At 37.4% G+C, this 18,753-nt stretch overlaps 1 protein-coding gene across 1 annotated transcript in view; it reads left to right on the forward strand.

Annotated features, from left to right (window-relative positions):
• The window catches only part of itga10 (integrin, alpha 10), a 34,169-nt gene that overhangs the window by 10,125 nt on the left and 5,291 nt on the right, over positions 1–18,753 (forward strand). The window contains exons 3-19 of the mRNA XM_052579447.1: positions 943–1,054; positions 1,296–1,405; positions 1,504–1,592; positions 3,943–4,057; positions 4,140–4,267; positions 5,676–5,824; positions 9,026–9,176; positions 13,121–13,286; positions 14,430–14,503; positions 14,650–14,794; positions 14,912–15,060; positions 16,041–16,184; positions 16,380–16,583; positions 17,750–17,880; positions 18,038–18,204; positions 18,297–18,439; positions 18,634–18,744. Of these exons, the coding sequence (XP_052435407.1) occupies positions 943–1,054; positions 1,296–1,405; positions 1,504–1,592; positions 3,943–4,057; positions 4,140–4,267; positions 5,676–5,824; positions 9,026–9,176; positions 13,121–13,286; positions 14,430–14,503; positions 14,650–14,794; positions 14,912–15,060; positions 16,041–16,184; positions 16,380–16,583; positions 17,750–17,880; positions 18,038–18,204; positions 18,297–18,439; positions 18,634–18,744 (2,288 nt within the window). The remainder of the gene's footprint in view (positions 1–942; positions 1,055–1,295; positions 1,406–1,503; positions 1,593–3,942; positions 4,058–4,139; positions 4,268–5,675; positions 5,825–9,025; positions 9,177–13,120; positions 13,287–14,429; positions 14,504–14,649; positions 14,795–14,911; positions 15,061–16,040; positions 16,185–16,379; positions 16,584–17,749; positions 17,881–18,037; positions 18,205–18,296; positions 18,440–18,633; positions 18,745–18,753) is intronic.

The following is an 18,753-nucleotide window of genomic DNA, read 5'->3' on the forward strand; positions in this document are numbered from 1 at the left end:
AAGCATTGCATGTCACTTTGTCACTCTTTTTTGGAGGAAAAGAGTGAAAACATGGAAAAGGAGAAATAGGGGAACAGGAGAATTTTGGGAAGACAAGTTAGGTTTTGTGAACATTTCAGGGGGGAAGCATGAATTACAGACCATGTGCCATTTGTTCTTTGATCCATATGGATCCCCCTCCATGTTCTCATTCCATTGGAAAGAGAGAGACGATGAGAGACTGAAAGAAAGAAATACAGGCACCCTGTTTGAGGTCTGTGGGGTTTGGTTTTCTGCCTGCCCCCTTTGTGAAAGCCTCCCCCTCTGCTTTCTGAGTAAAAAATCCTAAGAAATCCACTCAGAGTACAACTTCACCCACAGTGAATGAGACCTCAGTGTGGGTCAAAACCGTATCACACAAAACAGAGAAATCTCGTCAGATGGGTTTCAGGGCTGGTATTATGCTGGGAGTGTGATTGACTGGTCATCTTTTTTCCACAAGTCTGTTTTGGCAAGTAAGGTTGTTTCGAGTTACATTTGCCATGAGCTACAAATCCACTGGTAAACTACTGCTTCAGCCTCTCTCTCTCTCTCTCTCTCTCTCTCTCTCTCTCTCTCTCTCTCTCTCTCTCTCTCTCAGTCATATAAAAGCCAGGTCTGTATGTCATAACAAGGAACTACTATGTTCAGTAGTTATTTCAACTGACGCCCTTCTCTTTTCCTCTTTTCCTCTCTTCCCTTCTCTCTTTCACAAATTTCTCTGGCCTTTTCCTGTCTGTCTGTCTGCCTGTCTGTCACTATTCATTTTTGGGTGAATTATCCCTTTAAATAAATGCTGTTCATTTGAACTTTCTATTGCTTAAACATTCTTTAAAAAACATCCTACAAATACATTAAGCAGCACAGGTTTATTTATGGTAACTATCGTATGCATTGTTCTACTTTATGTTTCTCTTTTTTTAGGGCTGTGTGAGTGTTTTAATATTGATGTGAAGAGGCCACGGATCTTCAGTGGGCCTGAAGATGCTCTGTTCGGCTTCTCTGTGTTACAGCATGAGAACAATGGAGAGAAATCGTGAGTACTTTTCAATATTTTGGGGGTTTTGCTCACATTTAGAAGTTCTTGAGGATAAATACCATTTGGATAATTACACATTGACCCTGACAAGGTTTTAGTATATTAAGAGATCATCAGGTGATCACAAACTATAACAAAACTTAGAATTACAAATATAAATAAATGTTTTACAGTGTTCGGAAAGTCTCATTTGTAAAGATTTTTTGATATTCTGAGTGACTCATTGTTTTATGAACAGAATCCTGGTTGGTGCTCCATGGGATGGACCACAAAATAACAGGAAGGGGGATATTTACAAGTGCATTGTGGGAGATGAGACAAATTCCAATTGTTCAAAAGTCAACCTAGGTATTGGATCAACTCTCTGGCTATGAACATTTACATTCAATGACTGTGTTGTGCATGGAGTAGTAGTTTACAACGTTTTTGTGTTATGCCCTGTACAGGTGAAAATGCATTTCAGAACGTGTCTCGAAATCTTAAAAACTCTCATTTGGGGATGACGCTAACCCCTGCTGCTTCAGATGGCTTCCTGGTGAGATTATATTTGAAATTCTCTAGACTGTATTTAGAGTCCAAAAACATCTCATGTTTCAGCACTGACATCACAGAAGTATTTAGATTATTCAGCAATTTTTGTGTTATATGTGATATATATATATGTGAGTAGGCATGAGTGTGTACCTATTTGTGGTATGGTGTGCAGAATGAATGGTTATGAAATCCCCTCTGTCTCACCTAACCGCCATCTGTCATGACCACCATCTATGTTCATGTGCTAAAAAGTGGCTGCAATTGGAATGACACATTATACAGTCAGTGTTTGACTAGATGGGTGTGTTGGGTGTGTAGATGGTGTTTAGTGCTTGTGTGAATGACACTGTGCACTGTGCTTCTATGTATCTTATTTAGTGACTTAGTGACGTGACATTCAGCCAAGTATGGTGACCCATACTCAGAATTTGTGCTCTGCATTTAACCCATCCGTAGGGCACACACACCGAGCACTCACACACACACTGTGAGCACACACCCGGAGCAGTGGGCAGCCATTTATGCTGCGGCGCCCGGGGAGCAGTTGGGGGTTCGATGCCTTGCTCAAGGGCACCTAAGTTGTCGTATTGAAGGTGGAGAGAGAACTGTACATGCACTCCCCCCACCCACAATTCCTGCCGGCCCGAGACTCGAACTCACAACCCTTCGATAGGGAGTCTGACTCTCTAACTATTAGGCACCGACTTCCCTAAAAAGCAGTTTTTGATGGGCTTTGTTTCATCACGTGACTTTCTCATCACCAGCTGCTTTTGCTGGGTACCAGTGTATTACAAAGGTACAAAACAGATTTCAGTACTTCAATAAGTTGGTATATTAACATTATTAGTCATAAGGAAGTAAAACATTCCTTTTTGAGTGAACTATTTCTTTAAGACATATGGAAGTATGGATTGGTAGATGGAGTGGGAGACAAAGACAAAAACAAGCCAAAACCTCACCTGACCCAAAACTCAACCAGAACAGTCAGTCTTCCTCTTAATATTCATGGTTTCAGCCTCTGTATTTCTTGTTCCCCGCACACACACTCTCTCTTCCACATAACACAAAGCTTTTTGTTTCGGGCAGAACGCAGTGAACCAGATCAGTCCAGTTTAGGAAGCCGCTCCGCTGCGGCTTTGGTGGAATAGCTGGGTGGCTTTCACCAGTAGTCAGACGTTTTATGAGAGCGAGCGAATGTTTCAGCGGATGGAGTCGGGCTATGTGTGTTCAATCAAAAATATGTTTTCGTGTGTGTGTTTGTGTAGGGTTAAACAGAGAGCAAGTGAGTACAGCTTCTGAGATGGAGTCACACATAGTTCACCATGGCGTATGCCAACTAAAACTAGCGCTCACAGCATGGATGTAATGAGCCCCACATTGCAGATTCAAGTATCACTAACCAAAGCGTTTAATTGAATGTACCTGTTTAGGGATGTGTGGGTCTATGTTTGTTCCTTTGGTCAGTGCTATAACCGGATAGGAATGTGACTCAAGCCCTTTGTAATGACAGGCCGTGGAAAAGCCATAGCACCTCTCACCCTCATCACCATTTCAGTTCTGTCTTACACTCATTCTGTCCTTTTTCCTTTCCCTTTCTCCATCCTCCCATCCCTCTGTTACAGGCCTTCATAATAACAGGGTGGGGAGTCGGAGAACATTTACCCCCCTTCAGTCTAACCACTCCTTCAAAACCCGTCTTTTTTTTGTCTCATTCTCCGTCTTTCAACTCTTGGTATGTTTCCTTTCTCTCCATTCTTTGTCTCACCAATCCTCACAATGGTTTTTCAGGCAAATAAATGGCACGCTTTGAAGACCTACTATTTTTATGTGTTTTTTTTTGCCCTTCTCCCCCCAATTCCCTCCAAGTACATTTAAATTGCTTTATTGCAGGAGCAGCCGCCAACTCTGTTAAAGCATTTATGACCATATCAACAGCTCTCCATATCGCTCCTTCTCATTTTTTTTTTCTCTTCTCAGTCTTCTTTTTCGATCTCATTTTAGTGATCCTTTCCCATAAGAAAAGAAAATCACATATCTTCAAAATCTCCTTCTTTCTCTCTCTACGGAGAAAGAGACCCGAATAATTCTACTTCCAAGTTGCAGAAGAGATCTCAACAATACTTGAACTCTGTTCAGACTAATATGATTTCAATATGAATTTTCTTTAATCAAATTATTCCAAAATTGTTTTCTTTATTCATTAAAGAGAATCGTTTGAGACAAAGTTATGAGAACTCAGTTGCACTTCCGTTCAAACGTTTGGGGTTGATATGATTTTTTAAATGTTTTTGATAGAGGTCCCTGATGCTGAATTTCAACTGTAATACAGACTTTCTCTGTGTAATCTTTAGGCCTGCGCTCCACTATGGTCCCAGGAATGTGGTACATCTCTGTTCAGCACAGGAATCTGTGCCTCTGTTACCAATGACATGGAGCCCAAGGAGATCATTGCACCCACTGCGCAGAGTGAGATGAACATCCTCTGTCCATCTGACCTGTTGGATTGAATGAAACAATTGCATTTAACTGAACTGTTTGTTTTTCACAGGATGCACCACATACATGGATATAGTGATTGTTTTAGATGGTTCTAATAGTATCTACCCTTGGTTCGAAGTGCAGAACTTTCTTAGCAACATTCTCAGCAAGTTCCACATAAGCCCTGAACAAATGCAGGTATGTTTTATTTAATAATTTTTGTGGATATATATATAAAAAAACACCTAATATGTTTTTCCAGATTTGGCTCTTTGGCTTAGACCTGAACTTTACTAAATATTAGTTTTGAATAAGTAACTCATCTTAGCCTGACAGTTGGATATATTCAGTCCTCAAAAAAATATTACAATAATTTGTAGCCATAAGAAGGGTTCCCATTGTTCCTGGAAAAAATAATAATTATATATATATATATATATATATATATATATATATATATATATATATATATATATATATATATATATATATATATATATATATAGTCAGTGCATTCTGTGCCTGAAATCTGAAAAGGTTATGGAAAATACTGTCATTATGAACTATTTTTTTGTTTATTTACAGTTATGAAATATTGGTTAAGTGCAAAAATGGCTTTAAAAACCTCTTTTATTTCCTATCCAGTCATAATAATCAATTGGAAAAGTTATGGAAAAATCATGAAAATTCATTGGTCAGAATGTTATGCATAAACATTAAGCAAAAAGTGTGAGCAAAGTCTTTACTCTCCAGCTGTGTGCTTTTAGGTAGCGGAGACCTGGCTGAGGTTTTGATAGATATGTAGAACTGCCTTTTTACTTGAAATCCAGTCTCTGGCAGCTCCAACACTGATCTTTGATGCACTGGGCCAGTATGAGCATTTGTGAGGAACTGAACCACAAGCCAGTCCGCAGAGAGAAATGAGCCCAAACAGAAACAGTGCTGGCAGGCTGGAGAAAATAAATGACTATATTAATGTGAACAGACAGAATTTGTGGTTTCTAGAGGAAAGAGACAAAGGGGACAGAATTAGAAATGTATGAATGTATGCTAGAGAAACCAGAAAATGATAAAGAGAAGATGGACTGATGGATGCGTGGATAGATGGATGGATTAAGAGAGAGATGGATATGTGTGTATCTACGTTCCTGGAATGTGTTTTTTTATATGCGAGTTATTTAAGGCGGTAGGCAGGCTGGGGGCAACAAGAGGTAAAAGGAAATTCCTCTGGTTTGTGAAGCATTTCTTGCTCCGACAGATTTGGGCCTTCATGTTGGTGGGGCCAAGTACATAGTGGAGATGCCAATCTCATCTACATCTCATTCTAGAGTTATCCATTCTGCAGAAATGACTGCTTCAGTGTTTTACAAGCAAATTACTGTGCTCATAGAGGGCGGGAGAATTAAAGAGACTTATTTAGCCTTTTTATAGGTCTTGAGCAGTAAAATAAACAAACATTAAGAGGTCTTTGTGTCAAAATTCCAGTCTTTGCAAGTATCTTCATAAACACAGTAATTTAAAAGCAAACAGCTGAGAAAGAAAGCACACGTTTAACAGTATATATATATATATATGACCTTGAAATACTGTTTGTGACTATTTGTAGGTAGGTGTCCTGCAGTACGGCGAGATCTCAGTCCATGAGTGGTCTCTCAGGGACTATCAGACAACACAGGATGTGGTTGAAGCCGCCAAAAACATCAGTCGTCAAGAGGGACGGGAGACCCGCACAGCATACGCCATCCAAATGGCCTGGTATGGTGACCCACTTCTCATTCAAAACAAATGTAGCACGGCCCTCTTTCTTACTCTTTTATGAAAGGTATCGCGTTATGTCCATTCTGACCTTTCCATGATCCCTCACCACATCCAGAGATAATGTAAAGTGTGTAGCATAGTTGAATCTATCTGGTCAATAGCTTCTTTGTTTTGATGTTATTGTTTTTGAAGGTGCCTCCTCAGAACTGTAATTCCATTCCTTCCCCTGAGACTCTCATACATGAGCAAAGATTTGTTTAAAGAGATTCCTATTCATTGCACTCTGCGTCCCATTCACACTCTCTCCGTTCCTGTAATGTCTGCTTCCGTCATTCTTCTTACTGGTATCCCAATACCGAATCCCTCCAACACACACATATACACACACATGTAGAACACTAATCATATCTGGCACTTGCCGACCACAAAAGCAAAGGCTCACAGAATGAAACTCGTCTCAGATTTTCAGTGACTGCTGGGAAGGAACTTACTACTGTCTGAAAATGAGATTTGAACAATCCAGTCTAGTCAAGCTTTGCATTTCAAAGGGCCATATCAAGGAAAATTTCACTGGATGTGGGTTGTTTCATCGGAGATAGGCTTAAACCAGCAGTTGGGTAGAAAAAAATAACTAGAATTAGTTATCTAGCACCTTGGGTAAAAATATTAAAACCAACCCAATAAAATTTTTAGTCTGATTTCTGAACAAATAATTTTTATGAGTCACTGCATTTTAGCAAATAAAAAACAAATAGGGTGACCAGTGTACATTGATTCCTGAACAAAAAAACTCTTGGGAGTTGGTTCTTTTTTGTGAACTGACAACATAGAAGAATAGTCTAACCAGTATAGTCTGATTTCCTTGATTGGTTCTTATGAGCTGATTCTTTTTTAGTAAATCAGAAACATAGAATACAAACTATGTAGTCTGATTTCTGAATGAATGGCTCTTGTGAGCATATCTTTTTAATAAATAAAAAAAATGACTCTTATGAGCTTTTCCCTACATCAGAAACATAGAGTAAGTGTAGTTTGATTCCAGATTGAATGACTTTTATGAACCCATTATTTTTAGTGAATCAAAAACGTAGATCACAGCCAATGTAGTTTAAAACCAGAACTAATTGTTTTAGTGAATAAAATACACAGCTTACAATTTAATGACATACAATGAGTATTTAACACTGAAACATGGATGTTCAGGAATTCAGTCTAAAATCTCTGTTAAGTGCCAAACACACAATCCTTAATGTTGTCTTGCACAGAATAAATGGAATTGTTTTGTTTATACCAGGTTCTTCAGCTCTCTTACTGTGTGAGAGTTTGTTTATGTGTTTGTGGTGTGTATCTTTGTGTTTCTACACAATTAAAGACTCATTTAAGACTTCCCACTCACTGTAAGGCACATATTGGACAGTTACACTCTCTCAGGGTAGATGAAGTGATAGCAGTAGTTCTCTGAGGTGAGGAAGGCTGTCATAACATTTAGGTTTGCTGATGGAGAGAGAGAAGGAGAGCTGGCTCAGCAGAGCTGCAGGTGTGGTCACCATCCAGCAGACGCAGCCTTCACGCATGCAGCTGTTCATACAGTACATTCACACACACATACATGAACGTGAGGGACTTCTAATATAGTAATTAATTCAAACTCACAGTAAAATGAAAGAGCGTGTGAGTTAAAAACCACATAAGTCCAGATGTAGCACTCAATAAAAGCACAACAGCCTTTAAATAACACCAGCCCCAGCAATTATCAGACTTATTTGCTCAAATCACTCTTTCTTTCTTTCTTTCTTTCTTGCATTCTTGCTTTTTTGCTTGCTTTCAAAAGTAGTACACTCAAAAGTAGCAGCATGCTTTTACTAGAAATACAGTTTAGAAAGATGCTCTTATGAGAAGGATACTTTAAACATACTGTATATTCTGAAGTGTGACTTGAATGTAATGTTTTCTGACTCTTAATAACATGTTATTTACCAATTCTAATAAATTATTGTTTAAATTGATATTAAATGCAGTTAGCTGAATTTAAAAGTAATTTTTGACCTACTTAATTACACCTTAATATTTAATTTCATAATTAATTTGACTGTACTGTCAAAAGTATGGACAAGCATTTATGGTAAATTAAAATATAATTTAATGTAATTTCTGTTGAAGCCATGTATGTCATGTATTTAAAAATATTTGTAATTACATATTTGTAATGATGAATTTGCAAATTAGTACAATATATTAACTAGTTAAAATTTCAATCAAGTACTTAAAGTATATATATTTTTATTTTACACACACACATATATATATATAGTGTGTGTGTGTGTGCATTCAATTAAGCACGCTTTGTTTTCACAGGGGTTCTTGGTTGCTTTCTTCCTAAATCCCTTCTAAGAAGTCTTCATAATCACTAAAATCCCACGGAAACATCTGCATAACAAATTCTGTCTCTTTCTTATATTCACAAATTTTTTCAAGATTTGTTCAAGATCTTCTCCCTCACAACATCCTGTGTGTAAATGTGTTCATTGAATAAACATTCTTCTCCAGCATTAAAACCTGCCCTCTATTTTTCACATACCACACCAAAACAGTTCCATGCTCTTTCGTCAGTTCTCCTTTCGTCCCTCTGTGTGGATTCAATCTCAAGCACATATTATATTCAAAGATACTCTTTTTTGTGTTTCCCCCATGTTTGCTTCCTTACTTCAGTACATATACGGTTATACACCTCTCTTATCCTGCTTACACTGGATGTGATTAGGCATAAGGCTGCTGGCTGTTTTTAAACTCTGCTCTCTTGCGGGCAGCCACATAGTTATATTTAGCTAGAGTCTGGACAACCGCCTGAAAATCACTAAGTTGACTAACACTGGTTGTGGCTATGAAACTTACATCTTGCAAAATGCATATAACCCTCACACAATCAGCACAGAAACCTGCTGCATGTATCGCTGCTTCAAACATATACGTTTTCTGCATTCGTTTGTGTTTATGTGGATTTTAATACGATTATGGACAGTTTTCAGATTGATGTAGGTCTTGAAATTACTTTTTTTTAGAATCATTTGCTAAATAGAAAGTTAAAGGACGTGTGTTTATTGAAAATCTTTTAGTAACATTATTAATTATACTTTTTTGATCACTTGTGCCTTTAACTGTGAAACACTTCATTATTTCCTTTTTCTCACTCATGTCTAGCACTGAGGCCTTTAGTCCAGACAGAGGAGCGAGGGAAGGGGCCACTAAAGTGATGATAGTCGTGACAGATGGAGAGTCCCATGATGGTGAAGACCTTCCTGATTCCTTGGCTGAATGTGAGAAACGTAACATCACCAGATACGCCATCGCCGTAAGTACAAATACACATTCCTACCATAATTAAACCTGACCCTTGGAAAATCCTACAACCCCTCCTAAGAAAACCAGCGAGCAGTAGACTGTATGCCTAAATATCAGATCTCCACTTAAACTGACCATAATTGGCACTGCTCTATTTTCAGTGTTTCTGCTCAGCTCCACCCGGTTCTCTCGCTCTCTGTCTGCGTTTGAATGATAAAACTGTCTTCCCTCATTCTTTAAACAATCATAACCACATTATTGCTGTTCAGAAATAGACTTAAACAGGGTTCCTTGCCATCAGAGGAATGAACCACACCCTCAAACCTCTCGACATTGACACCCAGCCCCTCTGGGTGGGTCAAGGGGCGGGCAGCACTTCTTCACTGCCACCCAAAACCACAACAAGCACAGGAAAAAGACCAAGTGAGGCTGGGGTGTCAGTGTAGATAAAATGGCTTTCCAATTAGACTGTCTAATTGCTTTTATCTTTAAAAAAGATTTGTCCGCTCAGTTTTCTGTTTTCACTCTGAAATTGCTAGCAAATTTCCCAAATAATTACGAAGAAACAGCAAGAAACATTTTTTTAATAGAAAGACTGAAATAGTATTTCTTGTAAAACCTACTTCAATCGTCTCTTTTGTATTTACAACTTTTTTTATAGTGTACAAATAAAAGTCTTTATTTTAGCATTTCTGTTTGGAGCCGCTAGTGGCGCAGAAGTTACACACTTCACCTTTAAAATATTCTGACAGGGGAACTGAGTATGAACTTCTCATCAGATATAGTTTCCTTTCATCAAGGATATTCATGATTACGGTCATATCTTATAATGTCTGAATGCAAACAAGAAGGAAAGCTGATAGCTCGTTCTAATTCATGGAGGATTCAGAGAGAGCTCTTTCATATTTTAATTCTGGTATTTATAATAAGACTGTGGTAACCACAGGTAAAACCATCCTTGATCCCTCATTACCATGACTGGATGTGGCTATAGTTTATAAAACAAACCATGACATTTGTTATTAAAAACAACAGACGCTGAGAAACTACAGACACCACAGCACTGCAAATAAAAATGAATTATGTTCTTTTATTTTATTATTATTCATATACTATTGTTTGTTTTGTGTTTGTTTGTTTTTTTAAAAAGTGTGTGCTCTTGTCAATTTATTGTTTTTAATCATTTTATTAAGCTTTAATTTATTTCAATTTTAGTGGTTTTAGTACTTCAACTTATTTTATTTCAGTGAAAACAGAATTTTCTAAGTTTTCATGTTCATTTTAATATTAGATTTATTTCAGTTAACAAAAAAGGATTAGTTTTAGGACCATAATGTAACATTATTTTATTAAGAATATAGCAGAATTTAGTAAGCCTCTTAACATTGACTGTTTGGTGGTGCAGGTAAAGTGTTAGTGCTGGTTTAGTTTTTCCCATAAGCAGCAGAGATTGACAAAGCATAATCAAAAAGAGTGGTTCAACTTTAAATTTTCCCCAGTGCAATCTCTAACAAAATTTAATATAAGCCCATTGGTTATACAGTGCGGCTTAACCACAAGAAAGACTCGAAAGAATTAAAAAGAACCAGAAACCATATGAAAGTCATTTACTTTTCAGTTTTAACTGCCTCTCACTGCTGTTCTTGGTGATTTGACGTTTCTGCTGTACTCCACTTATTGGAACGGAGGACTGTGTGTAAACCTGCTCCTGATGAGCCCATGTTTTGTTCTATTAGACAAACTGTGCCAGAATGGTGTCCGGATTTGCCGAGTCATCTGGGTAATATGTCTCTCTGCGTCTCCTCTGGGAAACTGTGGAATAAAATTATGACAGCTGGTTTTAATGCCCTGCCAGCCAAAGCATAGCTTTCATGTTTTGATGTGTTTTATGTTCTCCCTCTCTCCTTTCTCGTCCTCTTCCTCCTGCACAGAACTAGGGAACGGATGGAAAAGTAAAACACTCGCGGGAGAGAAGAGAAACAACTTTAGATGAATTTTTGTATTGGTCGTGTGGTGCAGCCAGGATATGTTTTAGACATTACAGGATAGAGATGTTGGGAATGTGAACACGGTGGGTGGGGAAGTGGGTTGGAGTTCACAACAAGATACCAGAGGGAGCAACAGTTACCACTGTAAATTACAGCAGATATGAACTAAAATAGACTGAATATTGTAGATTTGATTGCTTAATTATTGCTTATGAATTCAAATACCCTCCTGTGTGTGACTACCTTGGTACTAGTTGGGAAAATGCTTGAAAAGTATCCAGTAGCTCTCCGATTGTTTTTGAGAGTAGGAATCTGTCCAGTCTTAGATGAGACCTAGTAAGAAATCCTCAGTTCTCTGTCCAGGGTGCCATGCCATCATCTCATGATAGCATGAACACATCTTACACTAAAGGAGAACAGGACATGATAGATCAGAAGCAGGATCAGGATTCAGGAAAGGACCAAAAGTTGGGACTTGAACATAGCATTTTCCATGAGGCTGTGGGCTCTGACACATGAACAGTAAATGTGGCAGATTATTTTGAGGGCTTTTAAAACAGTAAATGGCAAGAGATAAAGTTATTTTGTCACATTTGACTGTAAGATCTGAGGCCCGATTTACTAATAACTTGCGCCAGTGCAAAGCCGCTTTAGGCAGTTAAAAAACTCCTGTCAGAAAAGATACAAAGTCAAAACAGCAATAATAAATAGCATTGAAAAGGTGTGGGAAAAGGTGTGCATATGCATTTGTAGGAGTTTACCTTTAAGGCACAACATTTGTGGGAGGAGAATGCTTAAATTAATCATACAAGATGATTTACTAAGGTCTGTGGCAGTCAGTTTACTGTTTCCGTTTCAGTTGACTATTTTCAGTAGATCTCCTGGACAACTTTCCATTCCCATTGCTTTGAAGCCCGAGACAATGCATGATTTTCAGCTGTTTCAGATGAAAAACTGGCATCGTGATACCATTGAGAGTGATTTCTGTGATCGTGGCTTCTAACGCTGGTCCTGTGTCATAAAACCTATGATAATTTTCTGATAGTCTCAAAAAATTCAGCATGATCATTGCACAGTGTGTTTGCTGCTGTAACCCACGTTTACTGACCAACCAATTAAAATGCGATATGAAATCAACACGACAGGGCGCTAAAACATATAACTGCTTACTTCAAGCTCTTATCTCTTCCTCTTTAGCCCTTCCACTTTTTTTCAGCAGACATAAAAAATGCATACAAATGCCAGTGTTATTCATCATGCTCTCTTTGTTTACAACTAGCATATGGTAATGACGTTTTATCCTTCAACTGAAATGTGCATCGTAGTGTACGACTTGATAGTTGCCATCAGCATACAGTCTTCCTGCATGTTACACCCACGTTTACTAGATCCAGGTCGCACAGTGTGATTTGCAATGAATGATCTTATAGGAAAGCTAAAGTCGTGCAGTCTGTAGAAGGCACTAAGGGATTGTGGATCCAGATCTTTATACATTTAAAACATGAAGACAAATAATTTTGACTGGACAAAAATTTGGACACATATTTCTCATGTTGATTGGAAGTAGTTTATTCATTCATCATATCCAACCAGCTGAAGTCTGTGAAATTTTAGGGACACAGGTGCATGTCAGTGGAGAGTGAACTCATGATCTTGACATTAGTGGTGTGTTGCCAGTGACCATGAGTGAATTTCTCTCTGTTTCCTCTGCGTAGGTGTTTCTAGGATGAGTTTCCTCTGAGTCCTGTATCCCATCATTAATTGATCTATCAGATCATCTGCTTTCACTGTAATGGAATGGAGGAGGTGTTGGCTCTCTTGCTGAGAAAATCTATGTTGTTATTGTTCTTCTTCTACTATCTGACTTGTCCCAAACAAGACTAGTGAACAAAAGCCTGAGTAATCAGCATTTCCGATAAATTTCCAATCAGTGTATATTTGAACCATTTTGCTCTCTCTTTCACAGGTATTAGGTCACTACATCCGCAGACAGCAAGATCCAGAGACCTTCATCAATGAAATTAAGTACATTGCCAGTGACCCCGATGAGAAATACTTCTTCAATGTGACGGATGAGGCTGCTCTAAATGACATTGTAGATGCATTGGGGGATCGCATTTTTAGTCTAGAGGGTAAGAGGAAGAACATTCATCCTTAATGACATTTTTTTTTAAAAGTGCTTCTTTGACCTAAAAAGAATAGAAAATCAGATTTGCCTTTTATTGAGGATATTGATGATGTTTTTTCAACTTATTTGGACACTTGAACCAAACTTGAAAAGGTATGCAGATACACAACATGTCAGACCAAGCAACATTTATTAAATTGATATTTAATATGAATGATACTTTTTAGACATAAAGTGCCAATGAAACCTTTATTTTACAAATTAGAATGTTTCAAGACAAGCAACATTTTACTCAGAAATGCATGGACATCATGCAAAAAAAAAACAATAAAAAATCCTGTAAGAACAGGGTGTGATGCTTGTGCCATCTTGATTTTGAGGAAAGCCAGGCAGGAAGGATAGAAGGAAGGAGATGGATGACCTAAAAATGGGCACAGCTGTGCATTCACAGGATATATAAGTTAGAAGCACAGAAAGAAATACGATTAGCCAATGCCGTGCACTAACTGGAATTCACATATTATGCGGTCAAATATTTTGTGCTGCCATTGATAATGATAACTGATCCTGTTTTATACCACTTTTCATGAGTATACTTTTTCTTGAACTTTAATGTGCCAGCTCAGCAGATTTCTACACAATTACATGTGGTAGTGTGGGGATGGTAAAATGATTTAGAAAGAAGTCTCTTATACTCACCTAGGCTTAATTTATTTGATGAAAAATGCAGGAATAATGTGAAATATTATTGCAATTAAAGATAACTGGGTTGTAATTGAATGTATTTTAAAATGTAATTAATTCCTGTGTTGAAACCGCTGTATTTTCAACAGCCATTATTCGTGTGCTCAGGGACACATATTCCTACAGAAAGCATTCTAATAGGCTGTTTTCTCGTTCAAGAAACATTTCTTATTATCACAGTTGAAAACTGATACATAAAAAGTTCAAAAGATCAGCATTTATTTTAAAAAATATAAATATAAATATCTTGTTTTTTTTTGTGTCCCTGCTGAACAAAAGTATTAATTTTAAAATATTGACCCCTAACATTTGAAGGGGTAGGGGAATTATTATTTTTTTTTCATATAAATGACATTTACATTGTAATTTGATTGCAGTACTTGTATGTGTATTCATTTTGCAGGGACCCTGGGATACAATGAAAGTGCCTTTCTCATGGAGATGTCTCAGATTGGTTTTTCGACACACATTTTGGATGTGAGTTTCACTGTACTACTATGTGCTAATATTGTGCCTATTTAAATATTTGTAATTATAAACTGAGATATAATGTATGTACAAAAGATGGCCTAAAACATGCAATCATGCTGTAATGAGCTATAATATTTTGGACCATACTGTAGGATGGCATCTTGTTTGGCATGGTGGGTGCATATGACTGGGAGGGAGGCGTCCTGAAAGAGAGCAAAGAAGGGCAGCTCAAGCCCTCAAGAGAGGCCTTCGAGAAAGAGTTCCCACTGGAGCTGAAGAATCACGCTGCCTACTTAGGTATCATTTTACTTTTTGAAACCAACCACCAAATAAATTATTCTTCAAGTTTGTATGTTAACAAAACATTTACGGCTATTTACTAATGGTTAGATGTGGACGTGTGAACTTCTGCAGGTTACACAGTGTCATCGGTGACTGTAGGTGACTGGAAGAGGTTGTATGTTGCTGGTGCCCCTAGATTCAAACACAAAGGAAAGGTCATCCTGTTTGACCTCACCCCTGAAGCAGATGTCATAATCACACAAGCCCTAAACGGAGAACAGGTGGAGCTTTCTCCTTCACTCTTATATTTATTTGTACTGACACCCTCCACTCTCACACACACAAATGAGATCTCCATCAAACCCTTGTGTGAAGTCCAATTCTTTGAGGTTTGCATTATGCTTCTTTTCTCAATGATTTGTTACTGCTTTCCCTCTCTCAGTCGTTGTTTCACACCACATTCCTGCTATCCTACAATTAATGAGTTTATTTTCTTATTAAACAACAGCAAACTGGGTTTCATTTTCTCAAGACCCCTCCTAAAATCAAAGTGATACTTAGAACAAAATCCAGAGGTTCGCGGTTCCCACAGTCGTGAAAAACCCAGCGGATTTTTAAATAGTTTTTATAGGCCTGGAAAATTCACAGAAATGAATAAAATCTTAAGCATTTCTATAATAAATGTAAATTTTTCTAGTCATGACCTGCCCTAAAATATTAATTCAGCTAGATATTGCTTTTGTTTAGAGCTTTTATAGAGCAAAACCTGCTTGCATGCTTCGTTTTGTAAAATATTTGTTGTTCTGAGTCGGTTCTATTCATTGAATCATTTAAATGCATTCACATATCAGTCTGAATGATTCATTATAGAACCAGTCTCAAAAAATGTATTTTTCTTTAATTCTCAACACTGGCAGTTTATTTGTTCTTAATCATACAGTATTCATATTTATCAGTATTGATCCATACTGTGTGCGTGTGTGTGTGTGTGTGTGTGTGTGTGTGTGTGTAGGTATAAATATATATATATATATATATATATATACATATATATATATATATATATATTTGTATGGACATCTATGTGCATGTATACACTTACTGACTGACCGACTTTGAATGGATTAGTTTATATTTTTCAGCATTGGTCATTTATCAGCCATAATATGAAATTTATAGGTTTATTTCCCTAATGGAAACACATTGGTTTAAAAGCGTGGGAACCTTCAGACTGCTCAACATCTTTTTCCTCTTTCTGCAGATTGGCTCTTATTTTGGCAGTGAGGTGTGCGTGGTGGATGTGGATCAGGACGGAATAACAGACATCCTGCTCGTAGCTGCTCCCATGTTCCTGGGAGCAGGAAACAAAGAAACAGGCAAAGTCTATGTCTACTGTCTGGATGGGGTGAGAACCACAGTGGCAGTACTGTTTGTGTGATGTATATGTGAGAGGCAGAGAGAGATCCATTATATCACGCTAAACAACACATTCTTCTACACTTAAATATATGCCATTTCAGAAAATGCATGTCTAATTGCATGAACATTTTATCTGAAATGTCTCTGTTTCTGACTCTTTATCTGTCTGTCTCTCTACCAGGATGGTTTTGCTCCTAATGGTACACTACAGTCTCAGAAGAAAGCACAGGATGCACGCTTTGGTTATGCTATGGCTGTGGCCCCTGACCTTAACCATGACGGATACGCTGACCTGCTTGTGGGAGCTCCGCTGGAGGATGACCACCAGGGAGCTCTTTACATCTACCACGGAGATGAATTCTACATCATACCTCAGTATAAACAAGTAAATACAAAAAAGTGTGAGACCGATGAGAACTGCCAATCTGTAGACATCACAACAACAACAAAAAAAAGCTAAATAAATATATATATATATATTTTATGTAAATGTATTAAAATATGTTATGATGAAAATGAAGAAATATGTATAGTAGTAATTTTAATAGATTTTCTGTTGAGCTTTACAAAATGTATTATATTCATAATTCATTTAATTGTATTCAGTTTTGAGAATATACACTACTGTTCAAAAATGTGTGGTCAGTTAGTTTTCTTTTTGGTTTGTTTTACATTTTTATGCTCAACAAGGTTGCATTTATTTGATCAAAAATATGGTAAAACACAGTAATATTGATTTCTTTTTAAATATATAGTTTTAAGATGTCATTATTCCTGATGGCAAAGCTGATTTTTAAGCAGCACTTCAGTCTTCAGTGTCACACAATCCTTTCGAAATCATTATAATATGCAGATTTTGTGCTCAAGAAACATTTATTATTATTATCATGTAAAAACAAAACAGTTGTTCAGCTTAATTTTTATGGAAACTGTGATATATTTATCAGAGGTTCAAATGTACAGCATTTATTTGAAAACAAAACTTTCTTTTTTAAAAAACTAAAAATAAAATAATTAATTTCTTAAAAAAAAAAAACTTACTGACCCCAACTGACAACTAGTGACCACTTTTAAACTGGTGATTAATGCCCGAGTGAAAAATAAATATTATAAAATATATTTGAAATACATGAATTTCATCTTAAGTATACTACAAATACATTTACATATGTCTATACTTAACAAAAATACCCTGCAATTGTATTTTTAGTATACTAAACCACCATACTTAAAATCTGCTAAATTGGAACAACTAATTTTTACTTTAATCCACTTTAATTATTTAATAGTAGTTCTGAAGTCCAACTAAAGATATACTGAAGTATATTTGATTGTGCTAAAATACAACTTCTGCAAGTATACTTTAGGCACACCACTTTAAATATTTTGCATTTAAAGACTTAATTCAAATTTTTATATCAGTAAGTATCGAGAAGTAAATACGTTAATAGTTTTGAGACTATACTTTAGTATGCACCACTTCTCTCAGACCCCATTATACCTGTAATTTCTACTTCACATACTAATAAAGCTCTCTTTTTCTCTTTGTAGCGTATCCCAGGCTCCTCTCTCTCTGCAGGGCTGCAGTATTTTGGCCGTAGCCTGAGTGCTCTGCTGGATCTGGATGGGGATGAGTTACTGGATCTTGCTGTGGGAGCACAGGGCACTGCCGTCCTACTGAAGTACTCTATGCCTCATTACAGTCTTGTGTTTTTATGCATCATCTAAACACTGCCATCATAGCCACCAATTTGTCACTTTAAATTGTGTCTCAAACAGTAGTAAAGTCCTGTTTCGAGCAACTTGGCTTGACTTCTGACCTCTCTCTGTACTCTACAGGTCACGCAGTATAGTGCAGATCAACGTCAGCCTGTCCTTCCAGCCACACTCCATAAACGTGATACAGAAGAACTGCCACCGGGCTGGACGAGACTCCGCGTGCCTTAACGCCACAGTTTGCTTTCTGGCCCTGTCTCGCTCTCCTGGCTCTTATGGCACTAATTTTGGTAAAGTGTCATGTGACCAAAAAGCTTTTCTTCCATTTCTGTGTTACATACACTTCCTAAACTACCACCACCACATCTGTTTATTTGTATAGATATGCAGATGGGGGCCATGCTGGATGACAGAAAGATCTTGGCTCGTGCTCTGTTCGACTACAACTCCCAGCGGCAGACCCTAATGGGCGTCACTGTTCGTGTAGGGCAGACCATGTGCAAAACGCTACCATTTCATGTCTTTGTAAGTCTAAAATGCTTAAAAATCAATGAAGTAAAGGATAATGTACATTTACCCGGTCGATATCGCAAAAAGAGGTTGTTTTGCCCTAATGGCCAACGGCCTGTACATTATCCTTCTTATTACATGAGTACTCACTGATTTTTTTCAAGTAAAAGTGCTATTCTCTTTGTTTCGGTCTTCCTTTATATATCTAGGATACAGCTGATTACATCCGACCAATCAGTTTCACTTTGCGCTTCAAAATCAATGACACAGAGAGCGGCCCGGTACTAGATGAGGGCTGGCCGACAACATTCAAGAAGTCTGTGAGTGCT

This window comes from Carassius gibelio, chromosome B16, assembly GCF_023724105.1.
Source record: "Carassius gibelio isolate Cgi1373 ecotype wild population from Czech Republic chromosome B16, carGib1.2-hapl.c, whole genome shotgun sequence".
NCBI lineage: Eukaryota > Metazoa > Chordata > Actinopteri > Cypriniformes > Cyprinidae > Carassius > Carassius gibelio.